Below are 22,361 nucleotides of genomic sequence, written 5' to 3' on the forward strand. Positions count from 1 at the left end.
TGTACATGTACGTAATACGCACATCATCTCCCTAATGGGAGTGCAGATTCAAATTTTACTGACTTGAGTATTTCATCAAAGTTTGGGGACCACTGCACTAGTGTCCCTCAACGTCCTCAAAAGAGAAAGTAATATAAATTTAATTGTATTTAAAACCACATAACACTCATATCTAAATCGCTAACACTACTGGAATTTTTATGAGTGCCTGGAGAAACCACGTTTCTTAAGGGCCTTACTTGTAGACAATCCCAGAGGAGCTGCCTATGTAGTTGTTTAGTAAGAACTGAAAACAAAAAAAAAAAAAATTCCTAGACGAAGTTTGCTGGTTTGGGGCGCTGCTGGGAACAACTCTGTTTTTCTGTTCAGATAACAAGCACGGTCCAGCCAGTTGGATTGCTTGGCGCATAATCCACAAGGGCCGCCAGGTCCAGGCTCCGAGAAGGGCAGTCACAGCTTTCGCACTCAGCAAACTCCGCCCAGGGACAAGACCGGTTTCGGCTGGTCAAAGCTGGGAACTGGATGGAGACGCCAAGGCAAAGTCTAGAGCTTCTCTAGGCGCCGTACGTGGCCGGTGCGGGACCAGGGTCATGTGGCCAACGAGTGCTGATCTAGCGCCTGCGCACTGCTGTCCTATTAGCTCTTCACCGGGCAAACTTGCCTTCTTGCTAGATCGTCACTTCCGACGGACGCTTGACGTCATTGGTATCGTCACTTCCTGCCGGTACCGGTGTGGACCGTGCGGGTCTTGGCCGCGGGTTCTCCGGTTTTCCCCCTCCCCTACTTTCCTCCCTCCCTCCCTTTCCCTCCCTGGCCGCTGTCGGTCGCCCGTCGCAGACACCCTGGCCCATCCCCAAACCCTTTCCTGACCTCGCTGCTACCCGATTGGCCTCTTTTTCCTGTTTCTCGGCCCATCCCCAGTCCCCAGTGTCAGGGCGGGGGCCTTGAGCCAGAGGCTCTGCGGCAGAGGAAAGAAAAGAGCAGACGACCCTCGGCTCCGCAGCCGGATCGCTCGGTTCGCCGCCGCCATGGCAATGAGGCAGACTCCGCTCACCTGCTCGGGCCACACGCGGCCTGTGGTTGATTTGGCCTTCAGTGGCATCACGCCCTATGGCTATTTCTTAATCAGCGCTTGCAAAGGTGAGCAGGGCCCCTGGATCCAGATCCCTGACGGCTAGGACTGGCTCCAAAGGTATTCCCCAGTGCCGAAGGGTGATCTCAGCCTTTGAGATTGAGGCCAACATGGTCTGATGGGGAAAATAGGGATTCGTAGTTGGAGCCAAGAGAGGCTTTTCTGATCCTCTGGTGAGGCCAAGTATTGCCCTCCCCCCGTTTAGGCCTCTCATTTTACTTTTATTGCTATTTCTGGAGCATCCGGACTGTACGCTTGCGTAGGCGCCCCGGCCATCAAATACTGTAAATAATCTTTCAAGGATTTGGGGCATGAAGAAACTAGGCCAGGCTAAGTAATACCTTTCGTTATTTTACAGAGACTTGTCATTCCTGTTGTTATTTCATTGGACATTCCTTTGTGGTATTAGTCCCGTTCTTCAATTGGAAACTGAGATTTAGGTTAAGACGTTTCTCCAAAATAAGACTGAAATCTGCATTATTTTGACATAGATCAGTATTCTTCCTACCGAATTACAGACGCTTCAGTGAGCATGTCTGGCTCAGCTCTTCAGTTAATTTAGTTCTGGACGTTTCATAGTGACCTCAGTGAATGAGAATAGTTAAACAATAAAAGCAGTGTTCCACTTTGTTATTGAACACAATCACTTTATGTTCGAGTCTTAGATTTTAAGTAATCTGAACTTCGAAATAACATGCTTTTTTAAATGTGTTTTAGACGGGAAGCCTATGCTACGTCAGGGAGATACAGGAGACTGGATTGGAACATTTTTGGGTCATAAGGGTGCTGTTTGGGGTGCCACATTGAATAAGGATGCCACCAAAGCAGCTACAGCAGCTGCGGATTTCACTGCGTAAGTATAGCCGAAACAGCCAGTTTTGGAGATCTCCGTGGATTGTGTTAATGGAAGTACTCAAAACTTCAACCTCAGTTATTCATAAAACTCTGACTCAGTGCCTATCAGATAGAGCACATGATGTTTGATCTCACTAAACCTCTAGTCCTTTCTGCTTCTTTCTCTTCAGTGGTTCTCACCAATTTTCAGAGACTTTAAATGACTTATTGTCTGTGTCTGGATTAGGACCCAGGAACCTGCATTGTTAACAAGCACTTTAGATAACGAGTCTTGGGGGGTCGTGCTTACAAATGCTGCACTACATGTGCTTTCTGAGTGATATTGCACACTTCTGTGGCTTCCTAGTGCTGATGGCCTGGATTTTTAGCCCCATCTCATTCTCTGTTTTTGTTAACTGGCTTTACACATATTTAAAACTTCCAAACTCCATTGCTTTTTATTTTCTAAGTTTTTTAAGGTTGAAATTTAAATCATTCTTGATTTCTTCCTTACATTCACATTATCATCGTTTTTTTTTTTTTAATTTTTTTTTTTAACGTTTATTTATTTTTGAGACAGAGAGAGACAGAGCATGAATGGGGGAGGGTCAGAGAGAGGGAGACACAGAATCTGAAACAGGCTCCAGGCTCTGAGCTGTCAGCACAGAGCCCGATGCGGGGCTCAAACTCATGGACCGGGAGATCATGACCTGAGCTGAAGTTGGCTGCTTAACCGACTGAGCCACCCAGGCGCTCCTCATCATTGTTGATTCTATAGCAGCATATCTCCTGGCTATGATGTTTTTATGCCCCTACCACTAGTAGCTTTCCTTTCTTTTTATCTTCCATAATATTCCTAAAAACAGATTTCATCATGTCACTTCTCTAATGATCTTCCTTCTTCCCTCTGCAGTTTCGGTGGTTTGTGACCTTGCATGTACCCAAGGGAACTTTAAATTATTCAGATGTATGTGTCTGGGAAATTCTGATTTAATTGATCTGGAGATGGGGCGCCCACATCCCCCAACATCAGTTTTTTGGTTTTTTTTTCCTTAAAGTTCTACTAAGTGGTTCTGATGTCCAGCCTTAGAACCACTGGCCTAAAGGTTAAATTTCAGTTGTTGCCAGCTTACACTTTGGCCTCATCTTGGTTTATCTACCTCTCTGTCACTGCATACCATATGCCTTGTGGTCTAGTTACACTAAACTTACTGTCGCCAAAATACATCTTACCTATTTTGGTTTTGGCCTTTGCATATGTTTGAGTGACTTGTAAAGACCCACTTTTCCCTTCTGGGCACTTTCATTTTTTTATATAGTCTTGGTATTCTAGTTTCTGATTGTGTTTATGACTTAACAGACACTTAAATGTGTAAACTGATGAAGGCAATGTCAAGAGCAATTGTATGGTAGTAGACTTTGTTACACTCAACTCTGGAGAGTAAAAGTAGTCTCCTTCCTTCCTTCCTTCCTTCCTTCCTTCCTTCCTCGTAATTCTATGTTAGGAGTATTTATAAAAAATAAAGACATTGTAGTAGTAGATATGTGACCATGCCTTTGTTGAAACGTGTAGATTTCTATGGCACAGAATGAATTCTACTGTATGTAAAATTAAATAAATTAGTTTTTAAAACAAGGTGAGGGAGATAATAGTGCTTATCCGGGATTAAATTTGAGATGGTGAGAGCAGTAACAAAAGTTATAAATGTCAGCCTGAACTTTTGTCTGTACTTCAATGAATAGATTTCTATTACGTCTTTATGCGTAACTGTTACAAGGCTTTGTGCTGTGCCTTGTTGTGATTGTGTGTAATCCTGATAAAATAAGGCGCTGTTGATTTTATATAAATCCTGTAATGTCAACAGCTTCAGGTCAAATGTTACTGTAGATGTGAGCATGCATACTTGTAACATGTCCTTCCCATTCACCTTTTTTTATTTAATTTGGTAAAAGTGATTCTCAGAAGACTTCTGGAGTGCAATCAGGTGAAAGTGCCCATTCATTTCTTCTTGGGCTCACACTGTTCCCAGTATTAAAACTTCTGGCACTTTTATAGCACATAATTGATTTATGTGTTGTTGCTTCTTAAAGTCAGGGGCCATGTCTTATATTTTTTATATCCCCTGGCTTGTTCAGTACTTAGTATTTGTTGCATAAATAACTTGAGGAAGTTTTCTAAAGTAGACAGTAAAGAATGGGTTAATCACAGATCTTGGTTTTGCTTCTGTAATACTTGTGTCTGATTGCCAAGAGGTTAGCTTTTTTTTTTTCCGCTTCAACTCCTCCAGAGTTTTTTGCTCAGTCTAGTAGGAACATTGTCATTGGGAATGAAAGTCATTGATTTTATAACAGACGTAGAAACTGAGGTTTTCAACTCTAGTAGACTTCAGACATTTGGGATGTGGATATTAAAAATTTCGTTGTTGAAACTAGCTCCCAGTCTGCTGTAATAAGTGAATATTAATAAAGTGGTATTTTAAACATAGTTAAGTTTTGAGGCTCCTGGCTGGCTTAGTCGGTTGGGCGTCTGCTCTTGGTTTCAGCTAAGGTCATGATCTTAGGGTTGTGGGAGTATGGAGCCTACTTGAGATTCTCTCTCTCTCTCTCTCTCTCTCCCTCTCCCTCTCTCCCTCTCCCTCTCTCCCTCTCTCCCTCTCTCCCTCTCTCCCTCTCTCCCTCTCTCCCTCTCTCCCTCTCCCTCTCTCCCTCCCCTTCTCTCTCTCTACTTCTCTCCCTCTCTCTCTCCTACCCTCCCTCCCTCGCACCCTCCTGCCCCTCCCCCTCACGCAAGCTTGCACAGTCTCTCTCTCTCTCTCAAATTAAAAAAATACAATGAAGTTTTAAGTGGAACAAGATGTTAGACACTGCAAACATTAGCATTAAACAAGCTTTTGAATTGCAATTCTGAAAGGATACATTTTTGTTAACCTCAGTTCTGGGCCCTGTCAGTGTTAATTAGTGAGCAAAATGTTTTGTCACCCCCTGCTTGATGGGCTTGCTCTGATCTTTAAGAGACTTGTGCAAAAAGTTGTCGGGAAGGATGCCTGTCTCTGTAAAATCTGTGAAGAGCCTTCGTTTTGTGCATTTGACCAAATTATAATACCAGTCCTTGGGAAGATAAAGAGCTAGATAGAAATTACTGTTCATGCGATAACGCCTCTGAAATGGAGAGCGAAAAAGGCGTGAAAAAATATGGCACTTTAAATACTTAGTCTTGGAAAGAGTAGTCAGGATTTTATCTTGCTGCCAGAGGAACAATTATCTTTATTTAGGTCACTTATAGAGCATTAATAACCCAAATCACACATTTGAGGACGTGTCTGCGGATAGGTATTCAGTGTTGTTTTGTGCTTAACATTTCAAGTCTCAATGTCTATGTTTACAAGTAGCATGAAAAGTATGAACCGGATTCTGTAATTGAATCCTGCTTCCGGCATTTAGTAGTTCTGTGACCTTGGGAATTTATTTAACCTCTTTTTTCTCAGTATCGTCATCTATAAAGATGAGAATAGTAATAATGCTTGTCTCCTATGTCAGTTGTGAATATTAAATGAGTTAAAATGTTTCTAATATTTAGAACATTGCCTAAAATTGAATGAGTATGTAAGTGTTGCATGTGTAAGGTAGCAGTGATAGCTACCATTCCCACTAGACCAAAATCATATGTACAATTTTGGAACTTCTTTGGCTAAAGCCATGAAATTATTTGGTTTTGTGCAAAAGGGTTGAATAGATTTAAATATTAAATGCTTTTGGTTTTGTTCCCCCCCCCCCCCCCCTTGAGGCTTTTAGGTGCCATGATAGAGTGGGAAAGATATAAGCATTCGCTTTGGTGAGGGCTGAGTTCATGTGCTAGCCATGCTGTGTATTTCCAGTTTGATCATGGGTTGCTTCTTAAAACTTTGGCTTTCGTATCTGTAAGATGGGTGTAAGACCACATGGTCTTTGGGAGGATTAGAGAGATCTTTCTCCATTTACATCCTTGGAGTTTAGCACAGCGCCTGTTGCCTAGTAGATGCTTCAATAAATAGTAGTTGAGTCTTACCCCTTACTTGTTCAGTGTCTGTCTTGGAGGAGTAGGAGCCTTGTGTATAATCTCTTTTAATGATTTGCATGGGACTTGCTGTTATGGAACCTGATGCAGCTAAAGAATAGCTTCCCCCACTTACCTGATTAATCATAGTTGGTATAAATAATTTTTGGGAAGCACTCACCCTTCCTATGTTTCTCATAAAATTCATTAATGTCATGTGTATCTAGAGGTGTATTTTGTTCTTGTGGAGAAAATGTATTCAGCAGAGCTGGTCTGTGGGTCAGTTTGGAATGCTATCTTGAGATAATTCGGGCAATTGAGTCAGGTGATAAGTACACTATTTCCTGAAACTCCATCCTCTTTATATCTTTTAATTCATGAAGCTAATGTAAGCTTTACTTCCCATGATCCTCTTCTTAGCATCTCCACTTTCCTCTTAAAATCATTTGGAGAGGGTGCCTAAAGTGGAGAAGGTTACTGTGCTCTGTTCCAGAGGGTGATTAAATGGATCTGGAGTTAGGCCCAGAAATCCATAGGTAAACAGTGTATGGTCAGTTTTCTCGCTTGTAAAAGACAATAGAAAGATGGATTTTTCTCTGAATAAGGTTGCCAATACATTGAAGGTGGAATTATCTCCTTTTTGATGACTTGGTCATGTTAAGATAGCTGGGCAGTTTTTTCCACCTAAAATAACTTAATGTTTTTTGTTGTTAAACTTTAAGCAACCCCTCTTTTGAGACTTATGGTAAGTCTGTTCCAAGGGTAAGAAAAGTATTGAATAGATAACATTATTATATGCACGAAACAGGGGATGTAAGGTGAATCCGTAGTTGAGGGAGATGATGGGTACTTCATGAGTTGTGCAGAAAGTAAATGCTGCATGATTAGCTGATGAAAGGGTATTGTTTTAATGATCCTTCACTGCCTTCATTTGAGCCCCTCAGCCAGCTAGTTAATATCAGTTTCATGTCTGGTGATTGAAAAATACATTAGAAAACATTTAGGTTATTCTAGATTATTTTTAGGGCTATAAACCCTTTTTAGGATTGTTACTGTGAATAATGGAAATATGCCAAAGTTAGTAGAAGTGATTATTAGAACACACTGTCAGAAGGTGTCATCTTCAATTTTAGTAGTGTTTCTAAATAGGATGGAAAAGACTATAGATATGTTGGCACCCTGGATGCTGCTGCTTTGGTCGTGCTTCCCCCACACCCTCCACTCTGCCCCCCACTGTATACGGTTCCCTTTATTTTTAAAAATAAATGTCAGTTACATTAAAATGAAAATCTTTATGGAGCATAGTTTGTTCACTCTTAACAGTTCTTTTCCCAGTAAGCAAGGTTTTCTTTGTTTATCTTTCAATAATCACTTCTGATAGAAAATGAGTTTTTTTCTTCTCTAAGCTTTTTTTTTTTTTTTTTTTTTTTAATTTTTTTTCAACGTTTATTTATTTTGGGGACAGAGAGAGACAGAGCATGAACGGGGAAGGGGCAGAGAGAGAGAGGGAGACACAGAATCGGAAACAGGCTCCAGGCTCCGAGCCATCAGCCCAGAGCCCGACGCGGGGCTCGAACTCACGGACCGCGAGATCGTGACCTGGCTGAAGTCGGACGCTTAACCGACTGCGCCACCCAGGCGCCCCATTCTCTAAGCTTTTTTATTTGGGGGACTTCTTTTTTTTTTAAATTTTTTTTTTTTAACATTTATTTATTTTTGAGACAGAGAGAGACAGACCATGAACGGGGGAGGGGCAGAGAGAGAGGGAGACACAGAATTGGAAGCAGGCTCCAGGCTCTGAGCCATCAGCCCAGAGCCCGACGCGGGGCTTGAACCCATGGACCGCGAGATCGTGACCTGAGCTGAAGTTGGACGCTTAACCAACTGAGCCACCCAGGCGCCCCGTGGAACCTCTTATAGTGTGCATACATACATATATATTTGTATAGACACACAACCACACATATATTTTGGGTTGGAGTGGGTCAGGGAAACAGGCAGTTGAGAGATTAAAAATCCTGTTTTAGCATTATATAATCAAAGGCTGATACTTTGGGGGAAGTTAATTGGACTAGAATTTGAGAATTTAAGAGTCAACTTTGAGGAAGAGAGAATATTTTCTTCTCTACTGTCTTGATATAAAATTTTATGTGGCCTTTTCATTCTTCTGCAAATTTTTTCTAGGATTTTTTGTTTTTCACTTGTTTGTTTTGCACGTAAGTGAGACTAGTGACTAGAGAAACAAATTGGAAAGATGAAACTTAAAATTGGTTAAAATGTTTTGTAGTCCTGCTAAAAGGATATTATGGCTGCAGGCTAAAGGTAAGGATGGGTTGGTTCATGGATATCATTTACTTAAATTTGTAGATCTTTTTCATTGTCAAAATTAGATTCGCTACATGGCTTCTACAGGTATATTTTTCTTTAGAATCATTTAAAATATGTAATCAAATGAACTCTTAACAGTGAGGGATACTAAAGATAATGAGAGATACGTAATACATTTATGTAACATTTTATGTATCTAACTTACTTGGTAATCATCAAAATTACCATTATATTTCTCTTCTAATTTCACTCTTTTTACTTTTAGCAAAGTGTGGGATGCTGTCTCAGGAGATGAATTGATGACGCTGGCTCATAAACACATTGTCAAGACTGTGGATTTTACGCAGGTATCAGAAAATAGAATTTATTTTAGGGAGCGAAATTGCTGTTACTATAGGATGTAGTGACGGTTGTATACTTGATTGGTTTGTATATTTGGGGCGATATTAGGTGTATATTGCCTTATATTTGATAATATAATTGCATATTACGCTATAGAGATTTGTTTATTTATTTGGTTAATCCTGAGATACCCTGGAACTCTTGGCTGAGTTCTCCGTCGGTAGCAACAAATATCTAAAATGTGCCAATAATGTTTCCTAACTACTGTCAGAAGGGAGAGGATAAAGTTGAGATCACCAAAGAAGTGTTTCTTAGTGGGGAGGGAGCAGGATCAAGGCAGATGGAGAAGATTCATGTGGTAGGTGGTATAATACACTTGAACTGGAGAAGCTTAAAGGGTTTTACGAATAGGCAATTACGAAAAGGATAAATGTTCTACAGTATCTTCTCAGAATTGGTACGTTTTACGTCTCTTTATGATGCCTGAGAACTTTATTTATTTCAAGGTTATTTATTTTTGAGAGAGAGCGTGAGCAGGGGAGGGGCAGAGGAGAGGGAGACACAGGATCCAAAGCACGCTCCAGGCTCTGAGCTGTCAGCACAGAGCCCGATGTGGGGCTCAATTTTATGAACCCTGAGATTGTGACCTGAGCTGAAGTCAAATGTTCAACCAACTGAGCCACCCAGGTACCCCTGATGTCGGTGAACTTTATTTAGATTTTAGTTGGTGTTGAAGAAGTTTCAGAAAGATATAGCTGTTAAAATGGCTAATCTGTTAACATTTTCCTTGTGTGTGTTTTCAGGATAGTAATTACTTATTAACCGGGGGACAGGATAAACTGTTACGCATATATGATTTGAACAAACCTGAAGCAGGTAAGCATGATTTATACCTGTGTTATATTTTGTTTTAATTTAAATAAGTCTTCTTGATTAAAAAGAATCATGTTCAGTGCTCAAATTTGGAAGTTAAAGATAGTCACAAAGAAAAAAATGAAAACATAATTCATAATCCAGTATTAATCATTGTTAATATCTTTAGTTTCTGGTTCATATTCTTCCAGGTTTTTTTTTTCTATGCAAATCTCTTTTTTATAATGTCCATTTATTTGCTACATTGTACTTGTATCTTTTTCTTACAACCTAAAATCTTATTTTGCTAAATTTTTATCATATTAAGTTTAAAAAGATGCATAGCATTGTTACTACTTTTTGGTAAGAATGAGTGGTTATCTGTAGAGGGTAAGAAGGGTGCGAGTTCTTAGTGTGTACATATATTCAGATTTTTGAACCATGTGAATGTATTAGTTAATAGCATTTTTAAATTTTTTTTGAATTTAAAAAAATTTTAAAAATTGCAATTCACAATTTTTTCATGTTTTGAAATATTCTATCCACTGTTTTTAATGACTGTATCATTTTCATCCTATGGATAAGTGGATTAAAAAAATCTCTTACTATGTGACCTGTTTGGGCTACTTAACAGATTTTAAATATCATAAGTAGTGTTATGCTTGAGGTGCCTGGGCCGTTCAGTTGGCTGGGCATCCAACTTTGGCTCAGGTCATGATCTCACCGTCTGTGAGTTTGAGCCCTGTGTCGGGCTCTGTGCCGAAAGCTTGGAGCCTGGAGCCTGCTTCAGATTCTGTGTCTCCCTCTCTCTCTGCCCCTTCCCTGCTCGTGCTCTGTTTCTCTCTCGCTCTCAAAAATGAGATAAAAACATTAAAAAAATCTTTTTATAAGTAGTGTTATGCTTAACATCCTTTTAATTGCAAATATTTCCGCAATTATTTCTGTAGAATAACTACATAGGAATAGAATTGTTGGGACAAAAAGGAGGTATACTTGGAAACTGTTGGTAGGAATTACTAAAGTGTGTTCTACAGAAATGTAAAAAATATATCTATAGTTAACCTGTTCTAACAAACACTGATAACTAACTGTATCTTTCTCAATTCAATAGAAGAAAAATGTTTCTGTGGTATTAATGTAAACCTGAAAAAAATTATTCATGAGATTAAATAACTATTGAGTGCCATTTTAATGTATTTGTTGGTGAATAGCCTGTTCATACTTTTTGCCAATTTATCTGTTGTGGTGTTCATCTTTTTTTATTGGTTTTAAGGTTCTTTATTGTATTCTAATTTGTTGCTTGCTTTTACATTTTTTAAAAAAGTTAATTTATTTTGAGAGAGAGAGAGAATTCCAGGTAGGTTCTGCACTGTCAGTGTAGTGGAGCCCATTGTGGGGCTGGAACTCAGCAAACCATGAAATCATGATCTGAATCAAAGTAGGAAACTTAACAGACTAAGGCACCCAGGTGCCCCTTAAATTTTATTAGTTAAGGTTTATGGTATAGGGGTGTCTGGGTGGCTCAGTTAGTTGAGATTTTGGCTCAGGTCATGATCCCAGGGTTGTGGAATCAAGCCCTACATCAGGCTCCATGCTGAATGTGGAGCCTATTTGAGATTCTCTCTCTCCCTCTACCCCTCTCCCCTGCTCATGCATGCATGCTCTCTCTCTTTTCCTCTCTCTCTCTGTCTCTCAAATAAATAGGTTTATGGTATACACATTGTAAAGTTTTTGGTGGTAAAATTTATCATTTCCCTAATGAATTCTCTATTGCATAGAAGTTGTAAAAGATTTCTTTTCTGGTACAGATATTCATTTTGTAGTAGTCTATTTTGTAGTAGTTTAATGCTTTTCTAGCCACATTATATATATTTCAAAAGCTATGAAATTATGATGAACAAGATTTTGTTTTATATAAGTTGGTATCTTAAATTTTGTATTATGGGTATTTATTATTTATTCATAAATCTGTGAACTTCCGAAGTTTGTGTGAAAGTCAAAGCTACATTGGATATTAAGTAATTATTCTCAAGATACTCTCTTTCCTAAAAGCATTTTTAAGGTGACCAAACAGACTACATTTATAGGTGATTCTTCATTAGCATCTGGAAGTATTTCTCTTCATTCTCTTTGATAACTTGAAGCCAAAACATAGCAAAGTACTTGGACCTCTTATAATCAGCATGTCTATCTGACTCTGCGAGGTAGTTGAGGCCTTTGGTGGATATTTTTCATCTTTTACCTTTCTCAAAGGTGATTTTTGAAAGTGGTTCTTGCACTGTACTGGCAATAGAAATAACAGCAATTAACTGAAGTTTTACTGTATGTCAGACACCAGGTTAGAAGCTTCAGATGAATATTCTCATTTGGTCCTTATACTCAAATTATGAGGTACAGTAACTGTCGTTATCCCATCATACAGATGAAGAAATGAAAGGGTTAAGTAACCTTTACTTCGACAGATTAAGTAACTTGCCCCAAATCAAAGTAGTGTTGACTAGCTTTGCCTCCAGCATGTTTTTGTCCAAAGATAACACTGAGTAGTTTTGTTTTTGTTTTTGTTTTTGTTTTTGTTGTTGTTGTTGTTTTGTTGTTGTTTTTTAATCTTTTGAAGGGAAAGTCTCCCAATGGAGACCGGTTCCTATTTTTTGGGTGCTTTGCTCTCAGCGTAGAAATATTCTTGGGAGGGGCACATGGGTGGCTCAGGTCATGATCTCATGGTTCCTGAGTTCAAACTCTTGTATCAGGCTCTGCACTGACAGTGTGGAGCCTGCTTGGGATTCTCTCTCTCCCTCTTTCTCAAAATAAATAAAGTTAAAAAAAATATTCTTGGGAAATGCCACATTGCTTTTTATTCTCCTTTTCTTCTGTCAGCCTCTATTTCCCTCTTTTTTCCTGTTAGTTACTACCAACAGTGACTTGGATGAAGGTCCCAGTGTTAGTGATGATGTTGGATTAGCTTCTTTTATTTCATTGTGGTACAGTAATGGTAATGCTTTTGAAAGCAGAAAGTAGCCTGGAGGAAGTGATATATTCAGTCCCAAGTGAGGATAAATAACAGCATAGTTCTTGGGTTCTTTGTTATGTGAATAAGTTTTCCATCTAGTGCAGAAAAACTAAATGTATTCTTTTATAAACAGTAACTTCGCATTGTGTTGGGCTTTGAAAAGTTGGCAGTCTTACTTAAAATTTATTTTTTCTTTTCTTTTTACATATTGTTTCAATGTTGCTCAGTTAAGAAAATGAAATATTAATAATTTTAAATTGTTTTATCTTAAGAACCTAAGGAAATCAGTGGTCACACTTCTGGTATTAAAAAAGCTTTATGGTGCAGTGAGGATAAACAGATTCTTTCAGCTGATGATAAAACTGTCCGGTAAGTAATTTTTCTTTAATAATTTAAAACTTAAGCTGTGCATAGATGACATTTTTCTGGAGCTGTCTGTTTACTATTATAAACCTAGAGCAGAATCCACAAGACACTTAATTAAAACTACTGATATCTTTATAAGCACCTACTCTCAACCTGAGTCAGTGGACAGGCTGGGTGTAGGGAGTCCATGAAAGTCCTGAAATTCTATACACAATTCTTTGTGCTGATTGTTTTCTCCCGTAGTAATATATAATAGCTGTCATCATATTCACAAATACAGAGTATAAGAACCATTATTTAGAGTGACACTAGAATTGCAAAATTAAGATTTATATGTCTTAACAGTGTAATTTTGCTAAATGGCTTGGGAGGTATGTGTAAGTGTTAAAGTTGACCTCACCAACCAGATACCAAGTAATTTATCATTGTATAGGAACCCAAACATTCTCTGTATCATCTATAATTTGTGAATTGGAATGAAGGTTGTTGTACCACAATTGTGATTATTCTCTCATTGATTAATCTGTAGGTATAATTGGGAATTACGCACTTTTCTTAAATGAGTAAATACCACTGTTTTCCTCTTCCTTTTTTGCAGCCTTTGGGATCATGCTACTATGACAGAAGTGAAGTCTCTAAATTTTAATATGTCTGTTAGCAGTATGGAATATATTCCTGAGGGAGAGATCTTGGTAATAACTTATGGACGATCTATTGCTTTTCATAGTGCAGTAAGGTATGTCCAAGAAATACCTTAATTTTTCTTTCTTTTCTTTTCTGTCTTTTTTTTTTTTTTTTTTTTTTTTTTTGGTGACTTAAAAATTAGAAGGCAAATGTGAAAGGTATTTAACTCTTTACAAAACAAATCTTAGCCTATACTACATAATATAGGAGGAAATATTTCCATACCATTAACAATATGTTTTTTAAGAATTTGGAATATTGATGAATTAATCATATTAATTTCCAGATATCTAGGACATTGGTAAAATTTAACAACTTTTAAATGATAATTTTCTTAAAAGGATTGCTAGACTGGTACTATAATTAACATTCATTACTGTATAAAACCACTGTGATCTTGATTCTCTTATTTTCCCTTTAAAATTTTAGAGAAACTGTTTGTTTGTTTGTTTGTTTTTCTCTGAAGTTTGTGTAGACCTAGTGATGTTTTCCAAAAACAGACCTCTTTTTTTTTGTGACCATAAATATGGTTAATACCTCTGTTGTAAATTTGGGAAATAGAAAAAAAAATTTACCCACAGTTCTTCAACTATAGATGCCAGAATGTTAATGGTAGTTTTATTTTCTGTTTTAGTCTTTTATAACATTATATGTGTGTGTTCATGTGGGCATTTTTCTTTAGTTACTAGGGTCCTATGAGTGTAATTCAGATTTTTTATTTTAAATTATTCTTAGCTATTAAAAATTGTTTGAAAATATTTTTGGTAGGTGTATTACATAATAGGTGTTAATCATGTGTCAGTTTCCCTGTTTTAACGCTGCAGTGATTTATGGTACATCTCTGATATTTCCTTGTAAGAGAAACCTGAGTAGTTCCTTATATGAATTAGCAGTTCAAAGGGTAGGAAAGTTCTTTGTAGGGGCGGCTGGGTGGCTCAGTCAGTTAAGTGTCCAACTCAATTTCAGCTCAGGTCCTAATCTCTTGGTTTGAGTTCAAGCCCCATATTTGGGCTCTGTCTTGGGATTCTCTTTCTCTTTCTCTGTCTTTGCTCCTCCCTGCTTGCTCTCTTTCCCGAAATAAATAAATAAAAACTTTGATAAGTAAGTAAATAAAGTTCTTTGCATACATGATTTCTGTAAAGATTATACCACATTATGCTCCAACCAGCAGTCTTTTACCTTTTGTCAGAAGGGCCGCTTGCACAGTTGAGCTTTACTGAAGGGCAAAAGGAAAGAGGAGGGGGGCGCCTGGGTGGCGCAGTCGGTTAGGCGTCCGACTTCAGCCAGGTCACGATCTCCCGGTCTGGGAGTTCGAGCCCCACATCAGGCTCTGGGCTGATGGCTTGGAGCCTGGAGCCTGTTTCTGATTCTGTGTCTCCCTCTCTCTCTGCCCCTCCCCCGTTCATGCTCTGTCTCTCTCTGTCCCAAAAATAAAAATAAAACGTTGAAAAAAAAAAAATTAAAAAAAAAAAAAAAGGAAAGAGGAGGTAGTAAAAACGGAGAAAAGCAGTTAAGAATGTAAAGGAGTTCATGCACCCACAGTGAAGTGGTAGTAATAGAATGCAATTGCCCGGAGCCATTAATTTGTATGACTGTGTTCATTGGTCCCTTGTGGATTTAGGCAGCACATAGCCCTGCTTAGATCAGCACCTCGGATCTTGTTTCAGTGGCAGAGGTTTGCTGGCCTACTGAACGTTCTACCATTCAAGGCAGAAGGTTGCTCTTCAGTGATCCTGCACCAGTCATGACTAACTTGAATTTCTGTATGTAGTGTGTGATGATGGGAATAGGGTGGTGGCATTTCGGAGCAGGAATGCTCTTGATGTTTTATGTTGGAGCCTTTCAGGACTTTTAGAATTAGACTGGAAAAGAGCTGATGTCCAAACTCATTGATACTCAGGTGAAGCTGTTGTTGTGCATTGATTTTTATTATATAGCTGTATATTAAATTTGGTTATTCTTTTAAAGCTTGATATTAAAACCTGAACCATCTTTAGCAGTTTTATATTTTTATGGCACTGAAGGTTTTTTGTTGTTGCAGAAGCTCATACATTTTCAGCAATTGAGAATAATGTACAAATAATCCATTATGTTAATTACTTACTGTAAAACCTTTTTCTGTTTACAAAGATAATGCATGGTTATCATGGAAAAATCAAACAATATAGAATTACATTTTGTTCAGTGTAAAAATCCAAATAGATTAGCCATGCTGTTTTAATTAGCTAACAGTCATTTCCAAGAAGGCATTTGCTGCCCAAAGTGCCTTGTATTTCTGGTATGAGCTCCGCTTGGGCATAGTATCTTTCTGAACTTTTTTTGCTAATATTATTTACAGGTTTTTTTTTTTTTTTTTTAACATCTCTATTTATGTTTGACTAAATGAAGATGTAATTATTCCTTGTGTTTCAGAAATTAGGAACAGTTTAAAAGAAACTGAATTATTTTTTGGTATTATTATGCAGTATTCAACGTTTATAAATATTATTTAAATTATTTTCCAGTTTGGACCCAATTAAATCCTTTGAAGCTCCTGCAACCATCAATTCTGCATCTCTTCATCCTGAGAAAGAATTTCTTGTTGCAGGTGGTGAAGACTTTAAACTTTATAAGTATGATTATAATAGTGGAGAAGAATTAGGTGAGTTGTCCTTTTTTTCTTCCCTTAAAATGATGTGTTTACATTTGTCAAATGCTAGGTTTTAGTAATTAACACCTCAGCAAATTTTATGGCTAACTAAAGCTTGCTATTTCCAAGCGAAAAAATAAAGGACTTTTTTCCATTTTTGGTAGAAGTATTTGTAGAACTACAAACAAAGTATACTGAACTCTCAATTTTACCTTTTCCTTTTAACCTAAGTTCATTGTATTCTGATATTCTATACAGTAGTGCAGTATATTTATCTGAGGATACAACAAGGCAGTCTTATATCAAAATTCCGTTAAGCAGCTGTAAGGATATTTGTTCTTTGTGAAGTATAGTGCTAGTATGTAGCCCGTCTACCTGGCTCCTCTGTTTTGCCAGCTTAAGAATCTCTAAGCTTTGTAGAGAATAGTGGGGGGGTGGGGGGGGGAACAGCTGTGACCTATTATAGGGATACCTTTGGGATCTGAATTGGAGGAGGTTTTGGGGTTTTTTTGGAGTCTGACTTTTGGTTCCATTTTCATAATAATAGTCCTTAGTAAAGGAGGGGGAGGGACATGTAAAGTTAATTTGAAGTTGACATACATCCTAACTTTACATTTATCTAGGTTTAATAATCATTTATCTAGGTTTACATTTATTAAATTGATAAGAACAGATACTACACTTGGTCTTAGCCAAAAGGCTGAGAAGTGATCTAGGTTTACATTTATGTAGGTATTTCATAATCATTGCTCTCAGTATCTACTTTTAGCCTTCCCAAAATAGTTTTTGCTTTTTGAACTAGTATGTTTAGTTTTTATAATCCCTTTTTCCATAAGCTGCTATTTTATTTCTTCTAACTCTCCTGCTTTACCACCCAATGATATTAAGCTTGTTAGAATTATACACGAGAGCAAAAGACAACTTTATGTTTTGTTTCTTTGGGAAAGCTAATGGATTTGGGTTGGATAAATGGAAGTTTGGTGAAGGGACCATATAATTGCTTATGGTTCACTCTTTATTATTTGAGTATAAATGACTTTTAAATAAGAGATTCTTTTATTCTTAATCTCTACACTCAAAGTGTGGCTTGAATTTATGACCCCAAGATCGTGAGTCATGTGCTCTACCAACTGAGCCAGCCAGATGCCCCAACTAAGATTCTTTTTTTCATTATCTTTATTTAATGTCAGTTTCCAAGGTTTCAGAATGTTTTGGCCATGTATTCTTTTTGAAAAAGAAGTAAATTATTTGCCTGAGATCTGAGGTCACAGTTAGTGAACTCTGGACCTTTGACCCAGCTATTCTCATTACAAACCTCTCATATCCTTTCTACTCTCATGAAAATTTTTCTCTTGTGATAATACTCTCATGATATTCTCTGGTTGGACAGAGATGGGGGAAGATGAGGGTTCTTGAGTTGAATGGATGGAGACAGAACAGGAGCATTGGTCTGATAAAGACTTTGAAAACTAATAAGATGATTAGCATTTAGAAAGTAGATGAGAAAAGTTCATAAATAAGGATACGATTTAAACATAACAGCGCCACTACTGATCTGTACACTTTCTCATTAAATTCCACAGATTAAAATATTTAAGCATCAGCATTGAGCTTGTATCTTAATGTTCTGTGTGACAGAATGAATAGTAGAATCCCGATAGTCTGGTAGGAAATTAAGAGGCAACGTGTATAAAAGAGCTCCATCTGGTGGCTCTCCGTAGTCATAATAGGAATTGGTTTCCTGGTAAATAGTCAGTGAGTTTAGGATGTGGAAATTGGGATTGAACTGAGACTTTAGACCTGTTTTCTGTAGAATTTACTCCCTTCCTTCATCCTTATTGGCACATGAAGCCTCATTTTTTTTTTTTTTTTTTGAGGGATAATATGAAACCGTAATGTGCGCTAAAATTCGAAGTGGGTAATTTTACCGAGAAATGGTAGACATTATGTACCACTTTGTGAGAAGAATCACTTCGATTTTTGAAAAATGTTTTTTTTAATTTATTTTAGAGGGAGAGAGAGAGTGGGAGTGGGGAAGGGTCAGAGAGAGAGGGAGACACAGAATCTGAAGCAGGCTCCAGGCTCTGCTCTGTCAGCACAGAGCCTGACGCAGGGCTCGAACTCACAAACCGTGAGATCATGACCTGAGCTGAAGTCAGATGCTTAACTGACTGAGCCACCCAGGTGCCCTTCATTTTTTTTTTTATGTTTATTTATTTTTGAGAGAGAGAGACAGAGACAGAGCATGACCAGGGAATGGGCAGAGAGAGGGGGAGACACAGAATCTGAAACAGCCCCCAGGCTCTGAGCTGTCAGTACAGAGTTCAGACTTATGAACCATGAGATCATGACTTGAGCTGACGTTGGACGTTTAACCAACTGAGTCAATCAGGCGACCCAGAATCACTTCATTTTTTTTTTAGTGAGGTTTAGCTCTTTGAATTTGGACTTGAGAATTTTGCATCTTCCCAATAATAAAAGACAGTATTTTCTTTAGTGTATCAATACTTAGCCACTATTTAAGTCTTAAATTATCTAATAGCCCTTCTCCTCTTTTTCAGAATCCTACAAAGGACACTTTGGTCCTATTCACTGTGTGAGATTTAGTCCTGATGGAGAACTTTATGCCAGTGGTTCTGAAGATGGAACATTGAGACTATGGCAGACTGTGGTAGGAAAAACATACGGCCTTTGGAAATGTGTGCTTCCTGGTAAGAATTTGTATTCAAAGTTATCAAGTTTATGGGGCCCCCGGCTGGCTCACTTGGTGGAGCATGTGAATCTTAATCTAGGGGTTGGAAGTTGAAGCCCTGTGTTGGTAGAATTTACTTTAAAAAGCCCACAAAGTTATCAAGTTAAACTTCATAATTTTGTGTCATTTTTCATCACTAGTTTTATTTCTATGTTTCTGTCGCCTATAGATTTTAAATTCTATAATATGGTTGAAGCAGAGAAGCCCTTGATTATAAATTGGCTACTGTGTTATTTTGTTTGGTTAAATTTTTTTGTTGTGTTTTTTGTTTTGTTTGTTTTTACACTTGATCATTTGGTGAATGGAATGGACCTAATTCAAATTTTGCTAGAGGGCAGTATAAAGAATTTATAAGTAAATGTATTTAATCTCTGAATGGTATTACTCACAGATCCTTATTAATAAGGTAGACATGTTTTTAATAAAAATACTTAGTTATTGATCCCAAAATAGTTGTAGTATGAACTTAATAGTGAACTTTGAGGAGACACATAATATTTTAGAATTTTAATTATTAAGAAAGAGGTTCCTATGTTGTAGCTCATTGCTTAGAATAATGTGTACTCTTTAAATATTGGAAGTTATTGGAAGTTATTCACATAATCATGAAGTGCTTTTCTTTCCATAGAAGAAGATAGCGGTGAGCTGGCAAAGCCAAAGATCAGTTTTCCAGAGACAACAGAAGAGGAGCTAGGTAAATACTGATGAATGAACTTTCGTTGAGTCCTGGGGGATGTAAATTAAAGGGTTAGATGAGTTTTATTGATTGACAAAGGACACTTATTAAATATGGACATACTTAAGTAATGGAAAGTTTATTATATGTATGTAATTTTATACACATGTTCATAAAACAAATATTTAAGTATCTGTAGCACAGTGGTAGGCATGAAGATGTAGTGTGGATTTGAGGTGGTTACTCTTATAGTGGAGTCTAACTTAGGAGGCAGTTGCTAAAATAAAAATACAAGCTGTTGCAGTTGTAATTGTTTTGTAACATTTATTCAGGACATGCTACTTCCCAAGTGCTGCTTCCCAAATGTAGAATTACAGATTGGAAGGTATACTGATCATAAAGTATTGTTTGATTTTGAATAAATAAAGGAGGCGGCCAGGTCTTCCAAAGATAAGACTTTAATTCAGTGTTTACTCAATAGTTGGAGTCACTGAAAGTGTAGCCCAGCAGAGGGTCCCCTGGGAAGTTAAGTTACAGTGTAAGAGTGTAATGGGTGAAATACATGAACTCTTTCTTCATTGCATTTTCAGTGACATGAGTCTAGTCATTAATGGTTTGTGCCCTTGTTCTCTTTTGCCTCGCCTCACCAGCACACTTACCAAAAAAATTTTCATTCCTTTATTACGCAGAAATGTGGTTAACACAGAAATTTACACAGAAATTTTCTTTATTAAGTTGACTAATGTGGGGTGTTTTTCATTGTTATTTTTTTCATTGCAGAAGAAATTGCTTCAGAGAACTCAGATTCCATCTATAGTTCAACTCCTGAAGTTAAGGCCTGAGCATTGGGCATGTGCTGCAGATAATGTACAACTTATGGACTAAAACAAGCAAGCAGAGAAAAGCATCAGCCTCCCGGAGTTACTCTCTGCTTAAGGCAAACATGAGCAGTAAATTATGGGGAATATGACTTAGCTCCAGTGCTGGAACTAACTTGGTGTTTGTTACCTGTACATGAAAACGCAAGAGTATCACATGAAGGCAGGTGGAAGTAGGCTCTTGTGGTATGATGGCCTGTTGTTTTTTTAATGAGTATGTGCAAGCCAACATCCAATTTCTCTTATTATAATTAGATTTCTTGTAGCCGTTTATGTTATTATGGAGAAGAAAAATATATTGGCCTATTTTTCTGATGTTTCCCTTAAAAGCAGAAAGCCTTTTTTTTTTTCCTTTTGCTTTAGTTGTAAAGAGGAGGGAATTCACGATAAAGTAACTGGTTTGATTTCTCTTTCATTGTACACTGCTTCTGAACATCTAATTGTTTTAGTTGTCTAAATAAAATGCCTCTAAACAAAACAATGTTTGTTTCTTGGGAGATTTGAGTTTATAAATGGAAGTTGCCAGAAAGCTTTTCTACATTATATCAAAAAGACAATGTGGTTAAAGAATTTGTAGTAAACATGTTGTTTCCTGAATTTGAAATTCAATTATTTGTACTAAATTTTTAAAATTTCCATGTTTTTTGCTGGGTTTGCATTTACCTTCCTTCTTCCTGCTTTGGATGGAAATGCTTGACTTGCTTTTTAAAAGAAATTCAGAATAATGACTTATTTAAATGATATATGCTAGTTATAAGAAAAAAATAGTAAATCAAAATTGGCGGAAAGCAGGAAAATCACTTAAAATCTCACCATCCCCCCAAAATCTGTTAAAATTTACTGAGCGTTAATGCGCATTTGTGTACCTATATGTGTATATACAGATAGCAAATATTTTATAAACGTGGGATAATTGTACACCTGCAATGTTTATTTTACTTTAAGTTCAGATGGCATTCAAAAAGCCTTTTTACCAGCCTTATAATAAAATGGGTCAACTGGCTTTAGACTTGTACTTATTTTTTTAAATATGAGGAGTCTGTTAAACCAGTAATTTGGAAAATACTTTAGACCAATGAATAACATCGCTGCCAATTGCTTTTTCTCTCCGTATTCATCTTGTGAATGACCCTTGATAACTTTCCTTAAATAACCAACCAGAGAATACGTTTGGGGTGATTTGTGGTATTCAGAGGAAAGCCCTGTAGGCCATGACAGCCTCTGAAGGCCAAGAGAGGCATGGCACGGGGAGAGCCGCTGATAATCTCCACGGTCTCAGGATGGTGGTTTTGTGACCGCTTGTTCCGTGCCTGCTTCTCCACTCAGCTGCAGCAATATTATCAATGTTCCGTGGGTTGCTTAGACTCTAGTCAGAGTCCGACTTACCTTAAATAAGTTGAGATTTATAGGTGTCAGATCGGAATCATGAAATTTATGAGTCAAGGGGATTTCTTCTTATGGGTTAGAAAAATCTAAAGACAATAACACAGATACATGCTTCCACATCATTGGGTGGCATATAGCTTGGAATCTATAAAAGTTGTTTCGAGCTAAGTTTGTAAGTTGAAGGATTTCAGGCGTGAAGTTCTGTCATACCATGCCTTATAATTCTTTTGTAACTAGGCTATTCATGTTGGTCAGGTTTCTGGTTGACCGTGTTGAATAAAGTGTCAAGTTCTTAAGCTTTTAGCATGTTTTTACATACTGGTTACTCAGGTAAGTCATTTTAGTTGTCAGCTTTTGCCAGATTAATGTTGCTTTTGATAGCTACTTTTGTTTTTATTTTGTTTTTCTGTATTTTTAAAGAGGTTTTTAAATTTATTTTTAAAAATGTTTTTAATGTTTATT

General features: G+C 37.5%; 1 protein-coding gene and 1 pseudogene across 2 annotated transcripts; one reads left to right on the forward strand and one right to left on the reverse strand.

Moving 5' to 3' along the window:
• The first annotated feature begins 715 nt into the window (after nt 1-715).
• On the forward strand, nt 716-20,991 carry STRAP (serine/threonine kinase receptor associated protein). 2 transcript variants are annotated; one of them, XM_047865777.1, is made up of 10 exons: nt 716-1,140; nt 1,850-1,985; nt 8,593-8,674; nt 9,473-9,545; nt 12,801-12,897; nt 13,493-13,630; nt 16,083-16,219; nt 18,769-18,918; nt 19,591-19,653; nt 20,416-20,991. In XM_047865777.1, the coding sequence occupies exons 1-10, from the start codon at nt 1,029-1,031 to the stop codon at nt 20,475-20,477; spliced, it is 1,050 nt and encodes a 349-aa protein (XP_047721733.1). In that variant the 5' UTR covers nt 716-1,028; the 3' UTR covers nt 20,478-20,991. The 2 variants fall into 2 exon arrangements, with proteins under 2 accessions (XP_047721733.1, XP_047721732.1); XM_047865776.1 differs by having other exon boundaries at nt 718-1,140; nt 19,588-19,653.
• LOC125171475 (uncharacterized) lies at nt 16,794-16,919 on the reverse strand (annotated as a pseudogene).
• Nucleotides 20,992-22,361: the final 1,370 nt, after the last annotated feature.

The sequence above is a fragment of the Prionailurus viverrinus genome, chromosome B4, assembly GCF_022837055.1.
Source record: "Prionailurus viverrinus isolate Anna chromosome B4, UM_Priviv_1.0, whole genome shotgun sequence".
In the NCBI taxonomy this organism is placed as follows: domain Eukaryota; kingdom Metazoa; phylum Chordata; class Mammalia; order Carnivora; family Felidae; genus Prionailurus; species Prionailurus viverrinus.